At 40.5% G+C, this 24,838-nt stretch overlaps 1 protein-coding gene across 1 annotated transcript in view; it reads right to left on the bottom strand.

The window, feature by feature from the left end:
• TAF3 (TATA-box binding protein associated factor 3) overlaps window positions 1-24,838 on the bottom strand; it is a 114,453-nt gene that overhangs the window by 25,153 nt on the left and 64,462 nt on the right. The window contains exon 3 of the mRNA XM_042052751.1: window positions 1,866-3,679. Within this exon, the coding sequence (XP_041908685.1) occupies window positions 1,866-3,679 (1,814 nt within the window). The remainder of the gene's footprint in view (window positions 1-1,865; window positions 3,680-24,838) is intronic.

Raw genomic sequence — 24,838 nt, 5'->3', positions numbered from 1 at the left:
GATAAAGCTCTAACTCTCCATTTTTCCAGGACACCAGCAGTGCGGCCTTGCAAAAAATGAAAATCGCTCAAGAGATTTAAAGGGGAAATTTATTTTTAAAATCCTGACTTGCAGCAAAGAGGTGGATTTAAAAAAAGCTTATCTCTCAAGAATCAGTTTAAATTTTAATTCTATCTGGGGACTCTTTCATGCATTCTAGCTTTAAAGTTTATCTTTTGACAGGGACTTTTTGCCAAGGTAATGGGCAGCTTTGTCAATTTAATTTGTCCAAGTTTTTATTAGTGTTGAACTCCTTTTCCTAATATATATATACACATGGTCAGTCTATACTGAAGCTTTACCAGTTTGTATTTGTTTATGTGTCTGTTACATCACTCTAAAGCAAACTTGACACAGACAACTGCACAAGAAATGCAAAACTGAATGTATGGAAAACAAGCAATTCATTGCCTCTGTTTTACATACACCCATACTTAACTTAAAAAGACATCTCTGCAGAAATTCTCAATGAAATACTGCCAAAATAGCTCAGGCACAGGGGGCAGAAAGATAAAATGGGGAATCTGTGGCTGCAGTCTAAAACAAGACATGAAACTATCACGGACAGCTGGGCCATCACCCTGTCGATCACCAACTCATCCACAGCAGACAAACATTAGTTCTCCACAGCACCCAGATTCTGCATGGAAAAACCATTTGTAAGCTTAAAAAAATATATCAAGTTTTGAAATCAGCACTTTGTTGCAAGTCCAGCAGATAATGTAACAGTGGCAAGAAAAGGAAGAGTGAGGAATGTCACAAATCTGAGCTTGTACAAATCGAATATTACACTCAAAGCAGGATGTAAAGACCATCTTGGTAAAACTGGAACTCCCACAGTGCTTCCTAAAGCTAAGAACAGAGATTTAGGAACTCTTGTATCCAAGGTTATCACATAGGAAGACTATCTCTTTCTTCTTTCTTTTCAATAATAACAATTTAATGCGTATTATAAGGTGAAATGACAAAAAAATTAGAGCAAATTCTGTATTAGGGAGCTGCTTCTAATGGGATTTCAAATCTGATAACATGCAAATATGCTGGTTTCATTTCTTAAATATTAAATGTATTCTCAAGATTAGGTGATATTGGACGGAAGAAACTATCTTTGGCTGATGTAAATCAGCAAGAGTTACAGGAATGGAAGGAGCTCAAACCCCTTGAAAATTAGCTCTCCCCTTCTGTCTCTCAAGCATAGGACTCAAAACGAAAGGTGACATCTGAACACTTAGACCATAATTTGACACTAATTTTCTTACTTCAAACAAATTGGAGCAACAAGGGGACAGGTATGCTAAGAGAAGACTCAGCAGCTCTTTTGAGCATCTGAGATAACATTTATTTGAAGGCAGTCTGCTCCTCATTTCTGTCCACCTGGGAATTTCCAGGCTTATACAAACTTTGAAACAGCAGACTTCTAGAAACTAAATTTTAAGTTTTTATGAAAGGTATAGGGTTGCTGCCCTTCTAGTGGAAACCTACAGAACAAACTCTCTGCATCACAACACTGCATCCCTTTGCTGTGTGTGTGCTGTTGTTGAGTCTGAGCCTCAGCTTTTCCAAGTGAAAAGTGAGTTGAGAAAAGCCAGGACAATTTCACATTTCAAATTAATGGAATTGAAATTCCACTGCTTTGTTTTCCAAAGAGGGGGGACAATTCCTGAAACTCTGGTGGACATCTTCCTTGGAGCTGTTATTATTAAGAAACACCAAACCTGTAACCACATTTCTCCTCAAAGCTCTTGGACAGTGCTCAGCAGCAAACACAGGAATCCACGTGGATTTTTCAAGCAAGTGTGCCATCTCAACTCATCCAACCAGCTTACCTTTTCATGTTTGTGTTTCTCCTTTTCTTTCTCTTTCTTTTCTCTTTCTTTCCTCTCCTTTTCCTTCTCCTTCTTTTCCTTTTCTTTGTCCTTCTCCCTTTCTTTCTTTTTCTTCTTCTCTTTTTTGTCTTTCTTCTTCTCTTTTGGTTTCTCTTTGTCCTCAAACAGTTTTTCAGGTAGCATGGGAGACAAGGAAGGCAACATGCTGGGAAGCCTCATGGCAGATGGTGTGCTGAACAAGGGCAGAGACATTTCTTTGGGAGGTAACACAAGAGGTGTTGATGGCACCTTTATCTTATCTTCCTTACCCTTATCTTTGAGTTTCTCTTTGTCCTTTTTATCCTTGTCTTTCTTGCCTTTCTCTTTCTCTTTCTTTTTATCTTTATGTTTTTCTCTCTCTTTTTTGGTATTGCCATCTTTCAACTTTACTTTTGTGTCAGCATCCTCAAAGTCCTTTAGTTTGAATTTATAGGGATCAAGATCCTCTTCTTTGAGTAGTTCCTTCCACTGAAACTTTGCTTCTTTGTTTCCTTCCTTGTCTTTATCTTTCTCCTTGTTCTTTTCCTTCTCCTTATTTTTCTCTTTGTTCTTCTCTTTATCTTTTTCTTTTTGTTTTTCTTTCTTCTTCATTTTAGTTTTCAGCTCTTTTTTCAATTTCTTTTTCACTTCTGTCGATGAAGCCAACTTGGTTTTCTCCTCATAGATTTTGAGAAGAGGCTCAGGAGTTGGCGGTGAAGCAGAAGGAGAGGAGAAGTAAGTGAAGTTGGTAGGTGGATTAGAAGGTGTCCCCATGTTTGCCTTCCGAATGACCTCATCAATTGAGTCATCCATTGTCCATGAAATGTCTGAACTTGAAGTCCCACCTGAGGCAGGTATTGGAGTTGCTCCTGCCTTATTTGCATTATTGGTGGGAACAGAAGGTTTAGGAGTTGTAGACTCTGAAATAGAAAGTCTTTTAGGACTGGTAAAAATTTCTCCTTCTGATTCGGACCCAGAGGAAAACTCGAAGGGATCTGGTTCTCGTTCTGCACACGCACGAGCAATCACAGCATCGATTGAATCATCAATGGTCTTGTCCATGACCGGGACTTTCTTTACCTGGTTGTCCATATTTGGCTTGGGGGCAGGCTCGGGTGGTGTCTGTCCCTGTTTCACTTGAATATTTTCCTTTCCTATCTTGTCATTCAATGCAGGCAGAGGGGTTCTACTCGGTGTTTCAGTCTTCACAGGAGGTTGTGGAACATGAGCAGGAACCTTTGGACTTTTAGGACTTTTTGGGCTCTTGGCGCGACCTGGTGACTTTTTTTCTTTGGATCCAGGTTTTGGTGAACGAATGGGACTCCCAGCTACCACTGGTGAGGGTGTAGTTTTCGGTGATTTTGTCTTCTGTCCTGGAGAACCTGTTTTGGACTTCGTTTTGGGTAAAAACGGCTTTGCCTCTAAAGTTTTGGGAGTCGGCACTTGGGATTTAATGGGAGCCAACATTGGTGGTTCTGGCGAAGGGGGGACTAAGTCTGTACTGTCCTGAACGTGAACTGGAGAAAGCATTGGTGGCACTTTTTGTGTATTTATTGAGCTAAGAGGCTCACGTGGTTCCACAGTTCCATCCAAGGCGTCCCCTTTGGAAACAGACAGTTTTGGCCGTTTCACAGGTGGGAATTCCTCGGCATCAGGACTCTCTAATGGTCTCTTGCTCAAGTAGTTCTCATCATTAATTGCCTCATCGTCTTCCATATCTCCTTCTTCTTCCAGTGGGACCTGCATGGCCTCTGCAGATGTACCTCCATCGGTAGGAACCTGCTCCTCTTCCTCTTCTGTAACAAAGAACATTTAGAAAAGCATTACGATAATTGAAATGTGTTTTACAGAAACAAACAAGCACCAGAGCAAATATTCATGTGCATCTCAGCCCAGAAGAGACAACTGGCCACCTAAGGGCTTCTTACCGGTCTGCTTGGAAGGAACATGTGGCACCTCCTGTCTCACATCAGCCGCCACTGGAACTGGCAGATGCCCTCACTGCAGTGTAACACTGAACCCATGAGCAAAGGAGAGGAAGATAGAGCTCTCCAACGGCAGAGCTTGCAGAGCAGGTCCAAAGTGTCAGTTCTACCCAAACCACCAGAATAACTTCTTTATTCATTTTTAAATGAAGGGAAAGAGGTTGAAGCACTTTTTTGCTGTAACACAGTGTCAAAGCAAAGTGTCAAAGTAAAATTAACCAGAACTGTCTTTCTTGCCTATATATCACACAATTTTGATCGCATATTAACTACTAGGAAAACATCTTCCTAAACCTAGTTTATTCTTCCTGAAGCAGTGCAGACTGAAGGTTAAAGCAGAGTTAGACTAAGCCCCATTCAACCTGCCAGGTTCTCTCTCTGATAACCATCTTAAGAGCTGCTGCAGGTGGACATAATCTGCTGTGACTGTATGGGAACGCCCCAGCATTGCGTGTGTGGGTTGGTTCAGATCAGGAACATGCCTCTGAAATGCATTTCCCCATCATCTCCCATACTGTTGTTTTGTTTGCATCATGGGACAATCCTGGAGGGCATATGCCGGCTTCCTGCAGCCATGAAACCAAAATGAAGGAGGAATCCACCTAACACACTCCAGAGCAGGTGGGCATTTTAGCTGTGAGACCAAAAACCAGCTTTTGAAAACAAGATAAACCTGAAACCTGCACAGTGTGGCCATCAGACATCAACTGTTTCAAACCAGTATGGATAACACCTGTATCTGGCTTTTTGCTTCATAACAATTTTTTCTTCAATACAACACCATCTTTGGACCCACATATGACATTATGGTGCAGAGAAAGGAGAAAATTCACTTGAGATCTCCCAACAAATCCACAGTAGGTTTAAAAAGAGAACCTCTGATCTCCACAACCACAGCCAAGCACTTTATCCTCTTGGATACACTTCCTCACTTTCAAAATGGAATTATCCGAGCAGGAAAAAGGATTCTTAGTCCTGAATAAGAATATCTACACAGGCATTAACCTTACACATTTATATTTGCAGTAATTACATCATTACACCTATGCTGGTTAACATTCCTGCAAAGACAACCTCATTTCACTTTACCCCAAGTCTCTGTTTACCCACCTGCAAAAATTCAAGACATTTTGTCTAGCAGGGTTTCTGAGGAAAGATATCCGGTGCCCCAAGATTCTCGCATGAAATATGTAGTAAAAAACATTTATGAGGACAGTGGCTAAAACCCAACTTCTTAATGAGCAAGTGGTTTTAAAGAAGAAAACACCAAGAAATTTGAAACATTCCACTAAACACTATTTAAAACCCAGTAAGACAGCATCTTTCTGAACTATCTGTTTTCAAGGAGTTTATTTTCAGGTTTTCTGCACTGGTGTTTCTCTACTGTAATGTGTCAATGCTCTGATTTAGGAGAGTTGAGTCAAGAGCCCTGGGCTGCAGCACAAATCTTGCCAGCATCACAAATTAAGTAAAATGAGCTAGCAAGTCTGGTTTTCGCCAGGGCCCAGAGGATTTACAGCAGCCAGCCTAGAGAGGAGACTTTGCCTGAGGATAAAGTCTTAGCCTTCCGTGAAAAACAGAAATGTTAGGGAGTTAGGTTTTGCCTGGCTGGGCACTGACATTAAATTTTTTAAACTGCAAAGTTAGAGTATAACTGAGAAATCAGTATGGACTGAACCTGCACCTGCTATGGGGGAAAAAAATCTGCTTCCCCATCATGGAAGTAATTTCAATCTCTGTTTAAACTGCTGCAGAATTCAGCTGCCTTCACCTGCTCAGAAGGGTTTTCAGGATGAAAAATCAGCATTCATCAGATGTCACACAGTACCAGTTGCTACTGAGCAATTCCCTCCCAACCCCATTCCACCTACTTCACCACTGAGAGTTTGTTTTCATTTAAAAGTAGGAGATAAAATTTAAAACAAACATCATACTTTAAAATCAGGATTTAGAGAAATATTCTGCCTCAGCCACAAGATGAAAAGTGCAGCCAAATTAAAATATTAGGAAAGATAGGGTTTGATGATGCAGACTTCAGAAACAGGAACATAAACCATTTTAATACAAGAAACACAGGGATAAGAAGAGTCAATAAAGTGGAAAATAAACTACTGCAACAGTAAAAAAATTTACATTTAGTAGAAAAATCAGAACATTTATTTGCTAAAGATTTCTGCACGGTGTCCATTTAAACAGCCCCTCTCTTACACTATGTCTCACGGATGGGCAATGCAATATTTCATATTTTTATAACTCTTTCCCATCCCAAGGTGCTTCTCATGTTTTACCTACTCAGGATTGCAGAATACCAGCAGCTGCCGGATCAAAGGCAAAAAAACAATTTCAGAGGAGCTTTGGAGAACAGGGACTGGAGTTCTGTACAAAAAAAAAAAGAGCAATGCTTATTTTTTTTTTAATAAGGCCAAGTAAAGTTTGCAGCAGGCCCACAAAGTTTCTGTGATCTTGTGTGGAGGTGCCAGGGAAGGGCAAAAGGTTAAAGTGCAGTTTGTAGAGGTGAGACAAGAAATCGGGGTGTCTTGGCTCCAGCTTTCATGCACATTCCTGCAAGCCACAAAGACAACTTAGTAAGGAAGCAGAAGCATTACCATCCCTTTTATATGGACTTGGATTCCCCAAAACATCTGGAAAAAATTGCCTGGGTCAGTCCTGAACAATCCAGGGACTAAGGAAGTTCACGAGCACTTAACTACTGACACACATTCACCACTTTTCAGACATGCTCAGATGACAATCTGGAATCCTATAGTGGTCAAATGAAATCCAAATTTCTCTTGGAACAAGGCCACAGTCTGATCCTTAGTAAGGACTGGTCTTCTGCCAGGCAGTGCCTTTCAAACCTGAGCCACCACAGCTGTGGCAGAAAACAATGAAGCACTTTTTTTCTTTTTTTTTTGGGGGGGGGTAGGGGAGGAGGGAAAGTTAATTAGAGAAAGTGAAATTTCTATCTTGAGTTCAACACCTATGGCTTTTTTTCCTCCTGAAGTATTCACATCAGAGCAGGAACTAAATATGGGAAAACATCAGCTTTTAAGTGTTTGCTGCCTGACTTGGTGATGAGCGTTTACAACCACACAGTCACTTCCTCACCTCTGTCCATCTCATTCACCACCTGGCACTTCTGGGTGCACCATCCTTTGTGCACAGGATTGCTTTTTAACTCTCTTTACTGCCATTTCTCCCTATCTCTGGCCACCTTATTAATGATCCAGCCCAAGTTAGCATCTACAGGTCAAATGGATATCACTTCAGCCATCTGCCCTCATAACTCTCCCCTGTAATGAAAGGAGACTAGAGCTGTTTGGGAGGTTTCTCAAGATAACAGATTCACTTTTTTTTGGTCGTTAGAGAAGTCAGTGATGGATCAATATTAATGCTCACATTACTAAAGCTATAGAGAGCAATTGTTTATTATATCAGTGGGCTCCTGTGCAGAGCCCGGGTTACAGGAGAGCTGAGTTCAGCCATTGCAGCACTGAATTTGTCCATCACTGAAATAAAACAAGCTGAGAGCTGTCAGCATGCTGCCTAGGTAGGAGAAATCTGGTTAGTAAGCCAGCATTTCTTACTTGAGAACATTAGGCTGTACCAGGGAAGTGGTGGAATCATTGTCCCTGGAAGTGTTCAAACGTGTGGACGTGTCACTCGGGGACATGGATTTAGTGGTGACTTGGCAGTGTTGGGTTAATGGTCGGACTCAATGATCTGAGAGGGTTTTTCCAACCTAAGTGATTCAATGGGTAACAACATCACCTGTGTCTACGTCAGAAGGCAAATTCACTATCATGAAAGGATGATTCTGAAGTTAGGGTAGGAAGGAATCCACTACTCTCTTGACACAGGTCTGCAGAGTGATTTGGGGCAGGTCACTCCACATCCTGCTGCCTTCCCATCTGACAAATGATGATAATTCCATCTCACAGAAGTGCTGTAAAAGCTGAACTTGATAAATACACAGCACCTCAGGATTTCTGGACGTAAAGCATCAGAATCCCAAATGCAAACCACAGGAATCTGTCCCCGCTTCAAATGCTGGAAAATTTCTTAAGCTGAACAGTACAAGCAAGAAACTGAAACTCCTGCACCTTTTTTACGGAAAAACCACAAAAAAAGCTCAAACTCTATTTCTTGGTACATCATGTTCCTGTAGCACAGCAGGGACTCCAAAGGGTTATTGAATATATACCTTCTTAATTTGGCCACAGCTCAGTTTCAGGACAGCAATACTCAACACTTCAGTAATGAATTTCCAGATTCACAAAAATTGAGGGACTGTTTGTCCCTAAAACTGACACAAGGGTACAAAGGAACAGAAATTCTGCCTTTAATGAAGAAAAAGAAGTGCAATCACCTGTACCACATTATCATGCTCACCTGGCTGCCTAGTCAGAGGAGGCAGCATAACAGGTCAGATAAAAGTGAAGGCATGAAAGATAGATGCAAAACTCATCTGATTAATTAGACAGGCACCTATGTATGGGCATTCTTCAAGCAAGAAAACCTATCATATATAAATACATCTATAAAACTAAAATTGTAATCATCTTGTTTGTCAGCAGACTTTTTACTTGGTAACTTCAGTGAGAAAACCATAAGCACTGACAGCTAGATGGTGTCCTAGAGAACAAGGCACAGACTGGGACAGATGAAATCTCTGCTCAGCTCCTGGCCCTGCCAAAAACTTAGCCTGTCTGTTCGCTGGTATTTAATTTAAGCAAAGTTCCAGTCTCTCTTCTGAAAACTGGATTAATATTTCACTCTGTCACAGGGTGGTGACAGGATAAAACCATCTGGGTAAGACATGCAGATTTAAGAATAAATCAATATTTCTCATGTACAAGATGAAGCAGAGTCAGACATGCTGGCCTAAAACTGGACACCACTTTCTGAAGAAAGAATAACTTGATTTTAGTAACAGCAGCTCTTACCTCCAATGCTACATCTAATGAATTAATTGCACAAAGCTCTGGGAGGTAACAGTTCCTGTGGAAGCCAACTCTTGTTATTATAATAATGCAAGATTTTGGCATTTGGCATCTGATATTAACTGTAGTACAGCAGATAAACAGTATCAGCTATCAGAGTAAACCCATTAAGGATACAATTCTCAAAAAGCAGATGTTTCCATGCAACTCATACATACCTATTTTCAACTATTAAATTTCTTCCATAATCCTTTTCTTTTTAAACAGAACTTAAACATTTTCTTCTCTAACAGAATGCAAAATACCCAAGTAAGATTTGTCTGTAGACCATGGAATTCTTTCACACATAGTTCTGTTCAGATCAGTTTCTCTGCTCCTTTGCACTGAATGGTACCAAGTACCTACGAATGGGAGTTGGAAATATCATGGTTTTTAAGGAAAATTAGGGTTTGGGAAAGAAAGTGATATGGCAGTGCATGCCCTGAAATCTTCAATCCATCTTTGTTTCCAAGCATATCCTCCTTAGGACCACACAGATACCAAGGCTGATGGTTTTATACACAGCCAGCTCAGCCTCTCAAATGCAAGAAGGAAGGGATCATTCCCACCCAACATATGAAACATTTCAGTGAGAAAAATAATAGAAAAAAACTTCCTGCAGACTTCCAGAATAATTTTCCTATTGTCTAGTTAAAGCATGAGATGAAGCCAAAGATAAGTTTTTGGAAATTTTAAGTCATTAAGTCAAGAGCTTACATCCCTATCATATCCTAATAAGCAGGAGCTTTTGATTTCTGTTAAAATCGAAGTCTTTTTCTTGTGCCATGATATGTTTTATCTCTTTAACTTGTAATAACAATGGCCTTTTCCCAAAACAAACAGAAAGTGTGCTTGTAGTCCATAAAGGAAATTAATGGAAGAGGGACAAAATTCAATCCTGATATCCTACAGGCCAATATCCTGATACCTTAATGCAAAATGAACACACTAAGGTACCTGTGACACATCTGGAGCTTGGAATAATGGATTTTATATAGATACTTGTGTACATGTTATATATATATATATATATATATATATATATAAAATTGTATATATAATTTCCCTGTTATATGAAACAACTGATCACTGATGTGACCTGTTTACCAAGCAGGCAATAAACCAACAGATTTCTCCTTTACTGTATAAAGATCAACCAACCTATTACCAAACCCTGACATTTTCCAGTTGATAGTTTCTATGGGAAGAGAGCTGGGAAGAGAGCACCACCAAGGTGCTCATCTTCCACGTGTCTCAAATTTTTCCACTGACACTGCCAGCAAGTTCATTGCAGTGCCTTCTCAGCATGTTATCAAATGCAGAAACCACATTACAAACATGCATTAAAAACAACAACATCAAAAAAAGAAGAGCTTTCAGCTATGGCAAGTGATTTTGTAAAACACTGTAAGGAAGATGTGAAAGGTGCTTGAAGTTAAATATCTCAACTTGTTAACCACACTGGAAAATGTTGCCCCAAATGGCTGGGTGGTCCTTACTATTAGCCAGGACTGAACTTGGAGGCGTTCAGCAGGACTGAGACTTGGTGTACACATTTATCAATCACTCTGGAAACCCTTATTAACCTGTGCAAGCAGCTACAAGTAGTCCACAAAACACTCCTCCATCCCTAATGACATAATGACAATCATCTGGAAATATGGATGATAGCAATAATCTGGTTCTGGACTCAAAAATTTCCAGATTGATTCAGTTACCTCTCCACTCTGTTAAACAACTGCTTCAACTCCTGATTTGGCATTTCTCGGTATGAAGCCATTGGAGATGAACTATTGAGCACCAGCAGAAGAGAATATTGACAGTTTGCCAGGAGCAAACCATAACTCCTAAACCTGTAGTTCTACATTTAAAAGGAAATTGTCCCATCCTTTCTTTTGTCCTGTTTCAAGCACTTGTGCAGGAGAATGAAGAACTAATCAAGGCTAAACCAAGAAAGATTATCTGCAAGTTTAGGCCAGAAGAAGCCAGAAGAAAGTCCTGCAGTTCCTTTCTTACATCATCATCTTGCCCCCTCTCCATGCTGAAATGACTTAATGGGATAGCACAAATGGAAATATATCTGAGGATGGAAGAAAAAAAAAACCAGAGAGAAAGTATTTTTATGTCCAGTTGCCAAAGTAAAAATCCCGCCTCAGGGTGACACAAGCCTAAGGGAGTAGGAAAGAAGAGAAGAGTTGTGAGGAGCATCACTGGGCATCAGATCTTGGCTTAGGGTATAATGTGAGATTTTGACTTCCAGTGCTGCCTTAGGATACCACATGGAATGAAAGTAACACTTCTACGTAGTTACTAGTGGCTGTCCTCATTCTAATATTTTTTAAAAATATGCAATTTTACGAAGCCAAATTAGACAGGATTCTTAAAATGACACAGCCAGTTCCTGCTGAAGACAGAAAAACAGAGCTGGAAGATTGTTATCTGCTACACCCACAATCCCTCTCTGACCTGACAAAATATTAGTCCAGAATTTGTGCTGCTACAGCAAGCAAAAACATGTTTCTATCTAAATACAACAAGGGAGACTTTATTTTTGCTTTGACTTTTAGGCAGTGGCTCAACAGTTTTTGTAGCTCACACACACGAACACACGGCAGTGCTCAGCTAATGGGTCTGGGGAGTAGAAACAACCCCAGAAGCATCTTTAGGAAGTGATGGAATGAGAAATGTGTGGGATCCAGCCAGCTCCCTGTCAGCAGGGCAGCCTTGGCTCAGTCACTTTGGTGTTGCTCTGAATTACTTGTGATGGAGTCTCTCCCCTGAAATCTCCAAAGCGTAATGTGAAAACCACTGCAGTTAGATCAAAACATAGAGCCAGGGAGAGAAAACCTCTACAAAAAAATTTGGCTTTGTCTCCATGCTTTTTATTTCACTTTTTACTCCCTCTGGGGTGTATGATCCTTAACAGAATCGAGAACTTGTCCCAAAGTATGTGTGCAGCTGCAAAGGTTTTCTCTTTAAAGGAACATTTTGACTTCTAAAAAATAAAATTATTAGCAAAGACAAGGTAATTAGGCAATGACAATTCATAGAGTACAACCAATCAATAACAGAGTACATTAGCAAGACTGACAGAGGTGTGAAGCCGATACATTATAAATGGCTCTATACTGACCTGTAAAAATGCAGCGTTTCCCTAACATTCGGCACAATAAAAAACTAAAATGCTATATAAGCAAGCCAACCTGAAATGACACCTAGTATTATAAATGGCCTAATCTATATGTTAATACTGTTGTATCACATAACTGCAGCAAGACTAAGATAACAATATGACTTTGGGGTTTCTATGGCTACATCCTGGGCTAACGTGCCTGAAAGGGCTTGCTGCTGACACCACACAAGCTTTCTGAGTGCTTCTCTTTGGTTATTTATGATATGATTTATGATAACGACAACATCTCCTATTTTCTCCCCTCGTCAGATACAATAAATTGCCATCGTTAATCACCGTTCTTGCTTCAGCTATGATTACAATAGTATAATAGGGCCTAGCTATGGTAATACTGTGTATTAAGGTGTTTTTTCCCCCCCTTTAAAGAAATATGCACAAGTAGATCTTTGTAGCCGATGTCAGTACCTGTAGTATTTTAATAATCTTCCCAGGACTATTCCTGGATAAGAATTTCTGTTACAACTGAGATTCGGCTTCGCTCCCCTTGCAAAGATCAAATTTACCATCTAAAGACTCAAAATCCACATCATATTATCTGTATCTAAGAATTCTCAAATGTAGTATTAGGGGTTTATATGTATTTTTCTTGAGAAAAGGAAAGCAGACCATCAGTCTTTTCACTTTGCATGTCTGTATCTAATCTTCCTGGCTGAGCTTTCCGAACCAGCTTTTCAGGTATCACAAATCTTACTAAAAACAAAAACACTGAACCTATATAAACATCTGGAAGAATTTTTACAGTGCTTTTCCTTTTCTATACCATGGTCTTGTATAAGAAAATATACTGGTTTACCTTGAATAAAATCCTAGCTTGAAAACCCCCAGGCTTTTACAAATATTTTAGGAAGCAACTATTTGTACCTCCTGGCAAAGGAACAGACTAGGTATTTATTGCACTGGGGTACCTGTACTTCTTCCATACTAATAATTTTTACCTGGCACTGCAGATTTTTAGTCCTCCACAGATTTGCAACCTACATGTGCATTTGGGTACTTGGACTCAGCACTGAGAAAATACTGTGATTATTTAATGTCTTATTTTGCAATTGAGCTAAATAACTCCAGAAATAGGAAGGCTTAACTGTCCCATAGACATCACATATTTCTTTCACTATATTACTTCAGACCCCACTCTTTCTCCCCAGAAGCTCAAAATTTAACCCCAAAAAGCTTTAGGCTTTTTGTGTAATGCACCTGTGAGAGCAGAAATATGCTTTAAGGCCCAGGTGTTAGAATTTAAGAGTCACATTTCTCATCATCATGAGTCCCAGACACAGCAAGTAAGAGACAGACACGATGGCATGATGGGCTATTTTGGATTGTAGCAATAAGCATATCTGTATTTCTATTGCTGCTATAAATAGCTAAGGTGTCCCTCAGCCCAGAGTGACCCAACTCATCACTGGTTTTGTGGCAAAGGTAGAGGAGATGGGAGGGGATATCGTGGCAATTCTGATCAGCACAGGGAAGAGGCTTGGCATGGAAGAAATGGCAACATGAAGACAGTGGCCTCCTATTAAATGATGAGCTCATCTCCAAGTTCACAGGATAAACACAGACACTGCCAGGTGTGGCAAAAAATCCACATGGAGAGAGAATTCCTCTGGCAGGCAAGGTCTGTGATCAGCTACAATTACCTGTGTCTGCCTCTGACTCGCTTTACTCCCTCAAAAGTAGACCTGGGCTATTTTGGGTCTTAATCTCTTACATTCTTGTTCACATGAGGGAGCTTCTGCAAAAATGCATTCCCAGAAGGAAGTCTTGGCTCAACACAGCTTAAAGACCATCATCACTCTGGCTATGCAGGACAAAGATGTAATTTTGCTGTCGTAAAAAAAGGCTCTGAGTGTTTAAATCACCTTCAAATAACTTTTTAGTTCAACAACTCATTTGGCCATTAATTGCCTTCCCTCTTCTCCTCTTGTGCATCACTTGAAATTGCAAGGGCATGTTTGAATCCCAATGATAAGCTGCTCAGGGCAAGAACCGTATCTGTGTTTTCCAAAGTGCTTTGGTTACTTCTGGCACTATAAGAAAAACAAACAGAGCACGTATTCAGAGACTCTTCCATCCATCTTTTTGTCTTAATTGGGTAAGAAAGAGAAATACAGTATTTTCTCAACAACTGAAAAAAAAAATTTCTAAAAATGAGAATGACTGGGATAGGGAGAAGTTTATTTTCAATAGATTAATTGAGAGGTATAAAAAAAGCTAACCAGGCTCTGTGCTCTAGAATAAATTGGAAAAACTCTTGTCTACCCTGTTAGGTGAAATCCTGATCTGTGGTATTGATCCACAGTGGCACAAATTACGGGAAGTCACTGAAATTAGATTAAAAAATAAAAAAAAGGCTCTGCTATTGAATGGAAACTCTCACTAATGCAAATGGAATTACTAAAGAGTAAAAACAAAACAGGCATGTGTTCACCCTCTGCCTTAATAAATGTACACACACCATACACAGAACTGTTTACCAAATATTCCAGCTGTTGGGAATGGGCTGGGAATATTCCAGCTGTTGGGAATCCACTCATTTCTTTAATGATACCAGTGGCAATTAGGAACGCTTTTGCTATGCGGAACAGCGAGTTTATTCTCACAGTTGCTAACTCAGAAACACAACTGCAGTTACAAATCTGTCCAAACAGCATCCAAAGCCTTCAGGAAGATGTGATGACTACGCACATCCCGGCACTTCAGTGCTCTGAACTGGCACTGGTGTGTCCTGGTACATCTATGAACCCCCCTCTTCTTTGCTGGGATGAATTCTGAGCCACAATACGAATCCCATAACAAATACAATCTTCTTGATCTAGCAGAGAAGGAAATCACTGATGATAAGGTTTTAATAAAGCTTGACAAGCCTCAAAATTAAATTTGCTGGGAAGGGTTCACCCCCGAAACAGATAATTTCAAGCGGTCTTCACGAAAGAAGCCATGGAAAGCCTTAAAGAGAGGAAAATGTTTACTTTAAGAGTTTTTTTTCTTACAGCTACAAATCCAATTAGTGACTCTCTTTGTCTTCCAGCCTCTCTGCTGTATTCCGTACAGGAGCACATGTGTGTCCAGGCCCTGCCTGTAACCCTGCCCTGCAAAAGGTGCCCATAGGCAGAGAGAAAACGAATCAGGGCAGTGTGATCACCTATGCAGCAGCACTTCGCCGGCGACACTCCACAGCCATTTGAAACCGGCTCGGGCGGCCTGACGCCACGGAGGGTTCAAAATGCTGCTGTCAGCACCGCTGGGAAAAAAGTGCTCCGAGAGCATGGGGTGACTGTGCTGAGCAATAATTCTGTGGGCAGCTTCCCACTCCAGCAAGGAGCCTGATTCAGGAGGCCGTAGGAAAATTTAAAGCACATCCAATTAAAAACCTCTGCTTTCTTTCCCGTGACCTTATAATTTTTCAGGGACAGCTGCTAAAATCTATTGCTTCTTTCCATAGGACCTCATGGATCACAACAACATCTTCAAATAAATCTCACTTCCAAGGGAGCTCAGAGGCTGAAAACAGAGTACAGGAGTCTGTTAGATGCTCACTGTACAAGAGCTTTTTTGGGGAGACAACCGGAAAGACCTCCTGGGCTTTTACAAGGCCACAGCCACAAAACAATGCTGCACTTCTGAGGTTGCTGCAAGACTTTGTAGGACAATTAAGCTAAGCAAAAGCAGTGAAAAACATCAGAGCAAAAAATAAAAGGGAGATTCACAGATATCAGAGTCCTGCATTTGCAGAAGTAGAGCTGGGCACGGAGGTGAAATGATTGTGATACACTTCTCGTGGTGTCACTTGCAAAGGACCCACAGTAAGAGAGGACACCCTTTTACAAGAGTATGTAGTGATAGAACAAGGAGGAATGGCTTCAAACTGACAGAGAGTAGGTTTAGATTGGATATTGGGTAGAAAGTGCTTACTGTGAAGGTGGGGTGGCCCTGACACAGGTTGCCCAGAGAAGCTGCCCCATCCCTGGAAGTGTCCAAGGCCAGGTTGGACAGGGCTTGAAGCAACCTGGTCTAGTGGAAGGTGTCCCTGCCCATGGCAGGGGAGTGGCACAAGATGAGCTTTAGGGTCCCTTCCATTCTCTGATTCTTTGACTTTTGTGGAAGCATTAAGCAAGTTTTAGAATATTGTCTCTGTTTAGAAACATTCCAATCCATTTTTTAAAACAAAAACTCACAGCTCTGACAAGGACTTCAAGGCCCACACTGTGTGATGCTGCACTTTAGAGTCAACTCCCTCTTTATGCTGAAGCCTTCATTTGGATGCAAGGGCTGCCCCTGTGCTCCCAATGACCTTGGCAAAATTCTTAAAACAAAACAAAAACAAAACAGAAAAAACCACACTAAAAAACCTTCAGGACCTCAGGCTCTAAAGCTATTTTAGAATTAGCTTTGAATAATTGTCCCACAATAGGAGTTTTCTTGATTAATTGCTTAAGATAAGGCCTCCTTTTCCTTGCTGGCCTCCAGTGACTCCCTCCACTTCCCATAATCACTTTTGTCTCAGTCTCCTGTTCACTGGGAACAGCTAAGAGAAAAATCAGAGATACACCAACTCCATTACCTGATGATTAGCCAGGAGATAACCCTATGTATTCCATTACTGACCATTATTTGAGTAATTATTCAATCAAGTTTAGACCATGTGAAAGATGCACTAATTGTTTTGCAGAGCTTGCCCAAGCTGTTTATCTAAAGGGATGCAACTTGTGTCCTTTAACAAAACAAAAATGATGTGCTGATTGCAAAGGAAAATGAGAAGTGGGTTTGTATTGAACTCTGTATCCTAATTAGGTTTAACCAAGAGTTAAGGATCTATTTTGATCAAGTTTCTGCATGAGCTGGATTGGGTACATACTTGATTACAGAAATTCTGCAGCATATTGCTTTTCCATCTGAATTATTTAAAAATTGGTACATGACCACTATTTTTCTAGCAGTTTATGAGATAAGCATCCTGAATACCAAGAAAACAGGGATAGTGGAGAAACAAACAAGCCAGTAACCAGCAGGCTTAATTTAAACAAGAAACTTGTGCACACATCAGTACTAGAGTCAGAGGGCTTGATACTCTGATTGAAACTGAATTAATGCCTTTTAGCTAAGCAGTATTTTTCTTGGACACACGGGAGGAATGAAAAAAATCCAATGAAAACAAATTCAGTGAAGGAATTGGCTTCAGTAGGCAGTTTTACGTAACATTAACTTTCCACTCAGACATAAAAAAATATAAAACCCTTTCATTTTAGAGTTGTCAGATTCCCATGTAACCTTCCCGTCTCACGGACCTCAGGCTGGTTCACTACCAGGTGACTCCCTGCTGAGAGGGAACTGCAATTCCCAGGGACACTTTGATGATCCACAAAGACCCCAAGGAACACACAGACTGAAGACAACTTCTTCATCTCGAGATACAAAACTTCCCTTACAAAACATTGCAAAAGCATTTGCAGCTGATGCAGTTCATCTGTAACTATTTATTTGCTCTGCTGCTCGTTGCCACTCTTCCTAACCCCCCGTTCCATAAACTCAGGCCTTTACCACCTCTGTTTTTGTGAGTTTTGGAGGGTGCAGGGGAGATTTATCTTCGAGAGTGAGCACAAACTGTTGGTATGCTCGGGATTCAGGCAGAACGAAGTGCACTCAGCCGTGGCGATGGAGCTCCTTCCAAACCAGGATTAAAGCCAGTGGTGGGGAAGCTGGAGTTTTAATGGATAAATTGTTGCAGAATACGCTCAGCCAAACATCTTTGCTGATGAAGGGGACTCGGAATTGGGTGGGGAAGGGATTATCGTCCTGCTGTGCCATGTCATTTTTGAGAACACCCCCCTATTAATTTAGTTACGTGCCAAACAGTGAGCAGCAGTTTGACCCAAATCCTATTAGCAACAACAATCTGTTGTTCCCTCCTCTCCCCAAAATGGAATATGCTCTGGGATGCATTACAGAGAAATAAATTGAAATTGGGGAGGTTTTCCCCATTAATTTCTTCCACTTCCCAATTCAAGCTGTAAATTCATGGGACAGGGACCTGAATTAGGTTTGTAAAGCAGGGACTTCACCCATGCTGCTGCCTGGATAAATCAGGAACAGAAAAACACTTAAGTTTTTCCTTCACATTTCTTTGTTTCTTTCTTTTTGTTCTGATTTTCTGTTTTCTTTCATCCTTGTATTTTTCTCTTTTCCACCTCTTCATTGCAGGTGTCCCTGCCCATGGCAGGGGGTTGGAACTAGACAATCTTTAAGACCCCTTCCAACCCAAACCACTCCAGGATTCTGTGATTTTACAATTCATTAACTGCCCCTTCCAAAACCCAGAAAATAATAGCTTTTCTGTATTACAGATTTTTTCTGCTTTTTCTTGTCCCTCACTCTGAGCTTTCCGGTGCTTTCTCTTTGTCTAGAATTTAGCAGGAAGATAAAAACTAGAAGAGGGAAGAACACATTTGCTTTTTGCATCACTCAGGATATATTCATGAAGGAAACCGATGGCCAAAGGGCAGACTGAAGCAAAAGGCAAAGGACAAAACACCCAGAAAGCCCATGAAACATGGAACTACAAGAAGCAGTAAGAAGAGGAAGAGGAGGTAAAGAGGAGTTACACTAAATGAAAAATTTCCAGGCCAAAATAAGGAAGAAGGGATAAGTAGGTACGTCGTGGACACATGCTCGAAGTGGCTGTGGGACAAGCCAGAATGTAAACGGGCAGCAATTGATTGCTGGTTTGGTTTTTGCATCACATGATGTTAAATGCTGCAAGTTTTGGTCCTCAGGGTCTTGTTTAGGCAGAGTCTCTTCACTCCTGAGTTCTTCCATCTCACACCTGTCACTGTAGCTACTGGGGCTTCATTTCTTGTGCACATCCATAAAAATAAAAAATGCCTGAGGATACTCCTAGATAAAAAGCTGCTCAGATGTGACGTAACCCAGCAATTATTAAAAAGTAGAAGACAACTTATTCAGATCTCTAACTCTGCAGTATGGCAGAGGATTCTTTTTCCAGCTGTGATAGGAGGTATCTTTATTTCTCTTGAATGGCATCTCTGACTCAGCAGAGATCACTCCTCAATTCACCTTCTAAGCTTTTTCCTTCCCTCTCTTCAGGAGCTGGACTTTGATGATCATTATGGGTCCCTTCCAGCTAAGAATATTCTATGATACAATGATTATTTTTACACCATATTATTCCCTAATAAAGTGGGAAATGGCAAACCCTTTCCTCTCTCCCTCCCACCACGAACTGTCACTGCTCCCAGTGGCAAGAAAGACAGCAGAACTTCAGACAATGCCTAGAAATCTCTCTCAAATATGAAACATCACTGAAACGTACAAAAAAGACCTGCCACCACTTCTGCAAGGAGGTGAAGAGTCTTTAATAAGGAATTTCAAATCCAGAAACAGATCTGAATTTGTTTCAAGCACTAAATAAGACTCTGGCAGACATCAGATTCTTGTTGTATTTTGCAGCTTCTCCCCCTCCCTCCAGCATTTCTGGGCTAGAGAATTAAACCCAAAAGATTGCTGTGCTCTGCATACACCCAGGAACTCATTAAGTTCAACCAAAATGACCTGCAGAACCCTGGGACTAAGTAACAAGAAAAATGAAGCATTAGAAATTTTAACATGGTAACAACTTGCTTCCTTTTGCCACAAATTCTTTATGGTCTCTAAATTACATCTGCTACCACAGGATAAATATCTTGTACTCTGGCTATTAAAGGTTTCCTACAAAAATTTAAGATTTAGTAAGATTTCCTACTTAAATCTAAGATTTTACTTATCTGCACAGAAAGATGTTTAAAAAGACTAGGTACCTTACAGGGAGAAAGAAATCTAACCATAAAAAAGCAAGAACAAGGACATTGTCTTAATCCTCCAAGTAAGAAGGGTGTGTTGTCAGGACTTGCATCTGTGCCTTCTGCAAATTAAAAGGGAAAAAAAAAAGTCAGTGATGGTCAAAAGCATAGGGAACTGGGAGGAGAAAAGACAAGTTAAATTTTAGTCAGGATACCTGAGAAACTGTAAAGATACTATTTCCATTTTCAATATACTACAGCACCATGAGAGAATACTACCCTTGACATACACCAGACATGCTGAATGACAAAGTGGCCAAAAATACCATTTATCATGAGCAATATGATTAACAAGCTCTCTGACTGCTCAAGAATAGCAGGTATTTAGGGATACAAGATATCAAATTCAGAATAAAAGGCTAAATAAATTCATTCTTACTCAGGAGTAAGATTTTTGCCAAGCCACTGTTTGGGGGATTTTCTATTACCAAGACCAGATATTTCAGGACAACCTGTTCAGGGCATGGCCACATACTTTTACAGGCTCTTTATCCACAGAAAGAATTTGCACAGACAACCAAAATCATTGAATCATATAATGATTTGGGTTAGAAAGGACCTTAAAGACGATCTTGTTCCAAACCCCCTGCTATGGGCAGGGACACCTCCCACTACACCAAGGTATCTCATCTACAGAGGAAAAAACAAGCAGGGCTCAGCAATAACAAATTATTGATGCATGGTCATTGTCACACAAAATACTCATGGCAAGGATGAAAATTCAAAGTCTAGGATGAGTTTGGAAATCTAATACTGAACCTACCAGATCACTTTTGCTTTAGAGAAGGTGTAATCTGGCTAATCAGATATTTTAAATATATGGTCAGAAGAAGAAAGAGGCCGTGTCTCTCACTCCTTGGATTAGGAGAGACATCTTGTTCATCTGCATTATGATCCTGCATCTCTCCTTAGGAGAGGTAAGCTCCTCCTGGCACTGAAACTGCTGGTTTCTCCTGGCAGAAAGAGTAGTTCAATTCCTTGTAATGCACTTATGACTGATTTGGGAATGACCATCACTTTATGGCTGATGCCCATCCAGAAAAGGTATAATTTTTAATTTCAAAATAAATCACAAAAGGTCCGAGAGATTTCAACCTTCGGTTTTTGCACCACATCCTCTTCCTTGCCTCCATCCCCGCTCAGTGAGGATTAGGATGGAGAGAGGGATGAATTATCTCTGGAGAACTATGAAAGAATTGATTTTTGGTAAGAACTCCAAGGAAGTTCTTAATACCTCCTTATCTTTTTGAGTAATACAGCAATGTTCCTCTGCTGAGTGAGCGCCTATCTTCGGAGCTATCCTTGCCAATGTTATCTCTACAGAAAAGCAGCTTTGAAGGACAGAAAATAATATATGTTCCCCATTGGTCGCAAAGGAGTTGTGTCAAAACTTGTAATACAGAGTATAGGTTCTACACCAGGTATTTCCATAACTGAGGGGAATTCAACAAGTTTGCTGCTGTGACGCCAGCATGAGGCAGAGAAAAGATTCGCCCATCTTGCATTGTGAAATTAAATAACTGGGAAGCACTTCAGAGCACCTGCACAAACCTAATGATGTGACGTTGCCCAGACTCACTGTCTTACATGTTAGTATTTTTATTACAGTGCAAATTCGTGAATCTTCTTTAAATAAATTTTTAAAAGCCATCATATTTAAATATTTCTTGAAGAAAGGCAGCAAATTCTAGGTTTATAAGGGGAAGCAATTTCCTCTCAGACAAGTAAGGAGGGATGGAAAAAACAGACATAGTTTTGGATGCACAAGCTATTTGCCAGGACAGAGGCTCACGTACTACTGCTTTTTTCCTGACCACAATAATTTGTCTAAGAGGAGATCCCACCTTCTCTTACAAACTACCTGATCCTGGCTGCAACATTAACAACATAAATATTGGACTGTTCCACCCCTAATAATTTTGGGTTAGTCCCCTACAACTTCTGAGCTTTTAGGTCAAATGGTTGATTTTCTGAGAAAGTGAAGCCTTGGATTCAAAAGTTCCTATTTCTAGAGAGACGCATTTAAATGTGCATGGATCTCCACATGCCACCTCCTTGTCAGTCCAGGGTTATGTGTAATAATTTCCTCTTTATTTTCAGCCCTTGACACGTAGCAAGGAGAACACATGCAGAAAGTGTCATGCAGCTCCTTTAAAAACAATCCTCTGCTGCAGCTGAACAGCCTCTCCCCAGAGAAAGAAGAACTTTTTGGTCATCTACCGAAGCCAGTAATTCTGTTCTTGGGACTTGCAGGCTTTCTGCTATCTGATGGAATATTTAAGCGGAGACTTCATTCCCCCGGTGGAGCGCCGACGGCTCAGCCACTCCACTCCGGTGTTCAATGAGCTCTTGTGTTCTATTACAGAATAAATGCGATTTTCTGCCCAGCTGGAAAATGATACTTCTTCCTAGTGCAGAGATTTGTACCCTACTCCAACCCGTCTAAATAGGTCACAGTCACATTTTCACAATACTACGAATATATCCCTTCAGAAAATGCAAAAGCTTTGTGCACCCAGGGCAAAGACTATCTAATGTTGAGTACTGCACACTCTCTCCTTAGCAAAGAAAAATAAATCAAACTAAGGAACACGTTATATCTCTCTATAAACCCTCTCCCTGCCTTGGAGGGTTGGAGGAGCCCTTCCATATCTCTCTGTCTCATCAGCTTTCCTATTTCAAGCAGATTTGAAGGCCCTGCTCTGCCAGTGACCAGCTTGGCATTGCTTGACAAGACACAGCTCCATGCCTGACTCCCACCCTCTATCAAATGAGGATTACTGATATTTTTTCCCAAGTCCCTTCAGCTCTCTCAGTGTACCAAGAAGGCTTATTTATTCATTTGCCTGCTCCAAATAAAACCTCTGTCAATCCTACCAGCACTACTCTACATGGTGCAAGTCTCCCAAAAATATGGAGTCTGAGGTCTAGTGAGATGACTTGAGAAAGAAAAAAGTGTGATTTTGCTGCTTAATTTCTTCTTCAGCTGCCTCCTGTGCATGCTTTTCTTAGGCTGTTTCACCAGTCAAATGACGGTTGGATGTGAGGATCTTAAAGGTATTTTACAACCTTAACAACTACACGATTCTTTAAAGTAATTAAGCACTAGATAATGTAAATCAAAATCACGTTTTTTCCAGCCACTGTGGTATAACTCTGGAGTAAGCTCAAAAAAAACCAGGAGAGTTAAACCCTGCATGTGGACAGACTGAAACTTCCAGTGTCAAAATACATTCAAAGTAAAATGAATCAAAATGCGGAGAAAGGAGATGCTCAGAATTGATTTTTCCAACAAGGCATTTCCAGGCACTCCAAACACGATCTCCACTTCAAACATAAAATAGTCATTGTGCTGATTTGTTACTGTACGACTTGCTAACGTATTTGATTCCACATTATCTGAAACTCCGAGTTATCCGAGGTCTCATCTTCTTAATGGAAGGAATGTACAAAAGCGGAGCACTCACTTGAACACACAATATATTATCTATACAAATTGGGACTCATTCAACAGACAAACTTAAAAACCAAATTATGGTTGACTATCAATTTGATACTCTGCAGCAGAAAGCACCACTTAAAGCCTGATGGTTTTTAAAGCCTTTTAACAACACATCTTGGCATTATAAAACATCAGATCTTGACCATGTGCTAGAACTTGCTAGAAAGCTCCCAAGAGAAGAACATTTTGCTAGTTGATTGTTGCAGCTGAGACCTTACCAAATATTAAACAAATGCAGTACTGTGGGCTAAAATATGAATATTCCAAAAATGCTTCTTGGCGTAACGCCCCAGTGCAGTGTCAAAAGCAGATTCCCGCTGAAGCAACAAGCTGGGTATCCCAAAGGAAATTCTGAAAGCAAAAAACACAGAAAGCCTGCCTGAGACACTGATCCAGGAGACAGTGAATTTTAACTTTTATCTTTGCTTCGCCACAGCTACCTCTAAACTAAGTCATCTGCAAAATAAATTCAGAGACTTGCCTCAGTTTCTCCACTTTTAGAGGCTGGAGAAGCTACTTGAGAATGGTGAATTCAAAGTCAAACACAGAAACATAATCTGCCAAATACAAACGCAGAAATGCAAACTGCTTTTCTATTCAAAGTCAGATGCTAAAGATGTCACTTTTTATTGAGATGTTTCTATGTGGTAATAAATATTTGCTAAAGCACATGGAATTTTTGCCTTCAGCACAGATATTTTTGAACTCGTATTTTCAGCAGCACCTCAAAGATCATCCAGTTCCAATTCTCCAGCCATGGGCAGGGACACCTTCCACTAGACCAGACTGCCCAAAGCCCCATCCTGCCTGGACTTAAACACTTCCAGGGATGGCAAGTCCACAACCTCTCCTGGCAACCTGTGCCAGGGCCTGACCACCCTCACAGTAAAGAATTTCTTCTTCCTATCCAATCTAAATCTACCCTCCTTCAGTTTAAGGGCATTCTCCCATGTCCTATCATTCCATGCCCCCGTGAAAAGTCCCCCTCCAGCCTTCTTGTAAGCCCCCTTTATGTACATTTTGTGGTATTTTAGAAAAAAGCCCAACAAACTTCAGTAAATTAAGAGTAAGTATCCCAACAACTTTCAGCAGAAATATTATTTTTTATTTCTTACTCACGCAGGAAAAAAACCCTTAATTTGCCAACTCCTTTAATTAAAAATTATTAAAAGCTCTAATTTGCAATCAGAATTCTGTAACAAAATAGTAACCGCCACATCTCATTCTGCAGCTTTTCATCACACGAGCCAGACTTGAGCCATATAGCACCAGACACACTATGAACAACACAGCACAGTATGGTTCACCAAATAAAAATTCAAGTCCACAGTGCAGTGACAGATACTTGGATGCTACTGGGCAGTTCATGTTATAAACAGAGGCATTTCTCTTGAAAGTTCAATAAGGTTGAAAGCCAAAACAGTGATACAGCATCAGGGA

The sequence above is a fragment of the Corvus kubaryi genome, unplaced genomic scaffold (assembly GCF_017639235.1).
Source record: "Corvus kubaryi isolate FWS band 111438036 unplaced genomic scaffold, C.kubaryi_AGA036_p1.0 135, whole genome shotgun sequence".
Taxonomy (NCBI): domain Eukaryota; kingdom Metazoa; phylum Chordata; class Aves; order Passeriformes; family Corvidae; genus Corvus; species Corvus kubaryi.
The sequence above is the reverse complement of the archived record's forward strand: the minus strand, read 5'-3'. Positions and strand labels throughout refer to the sequence as shown.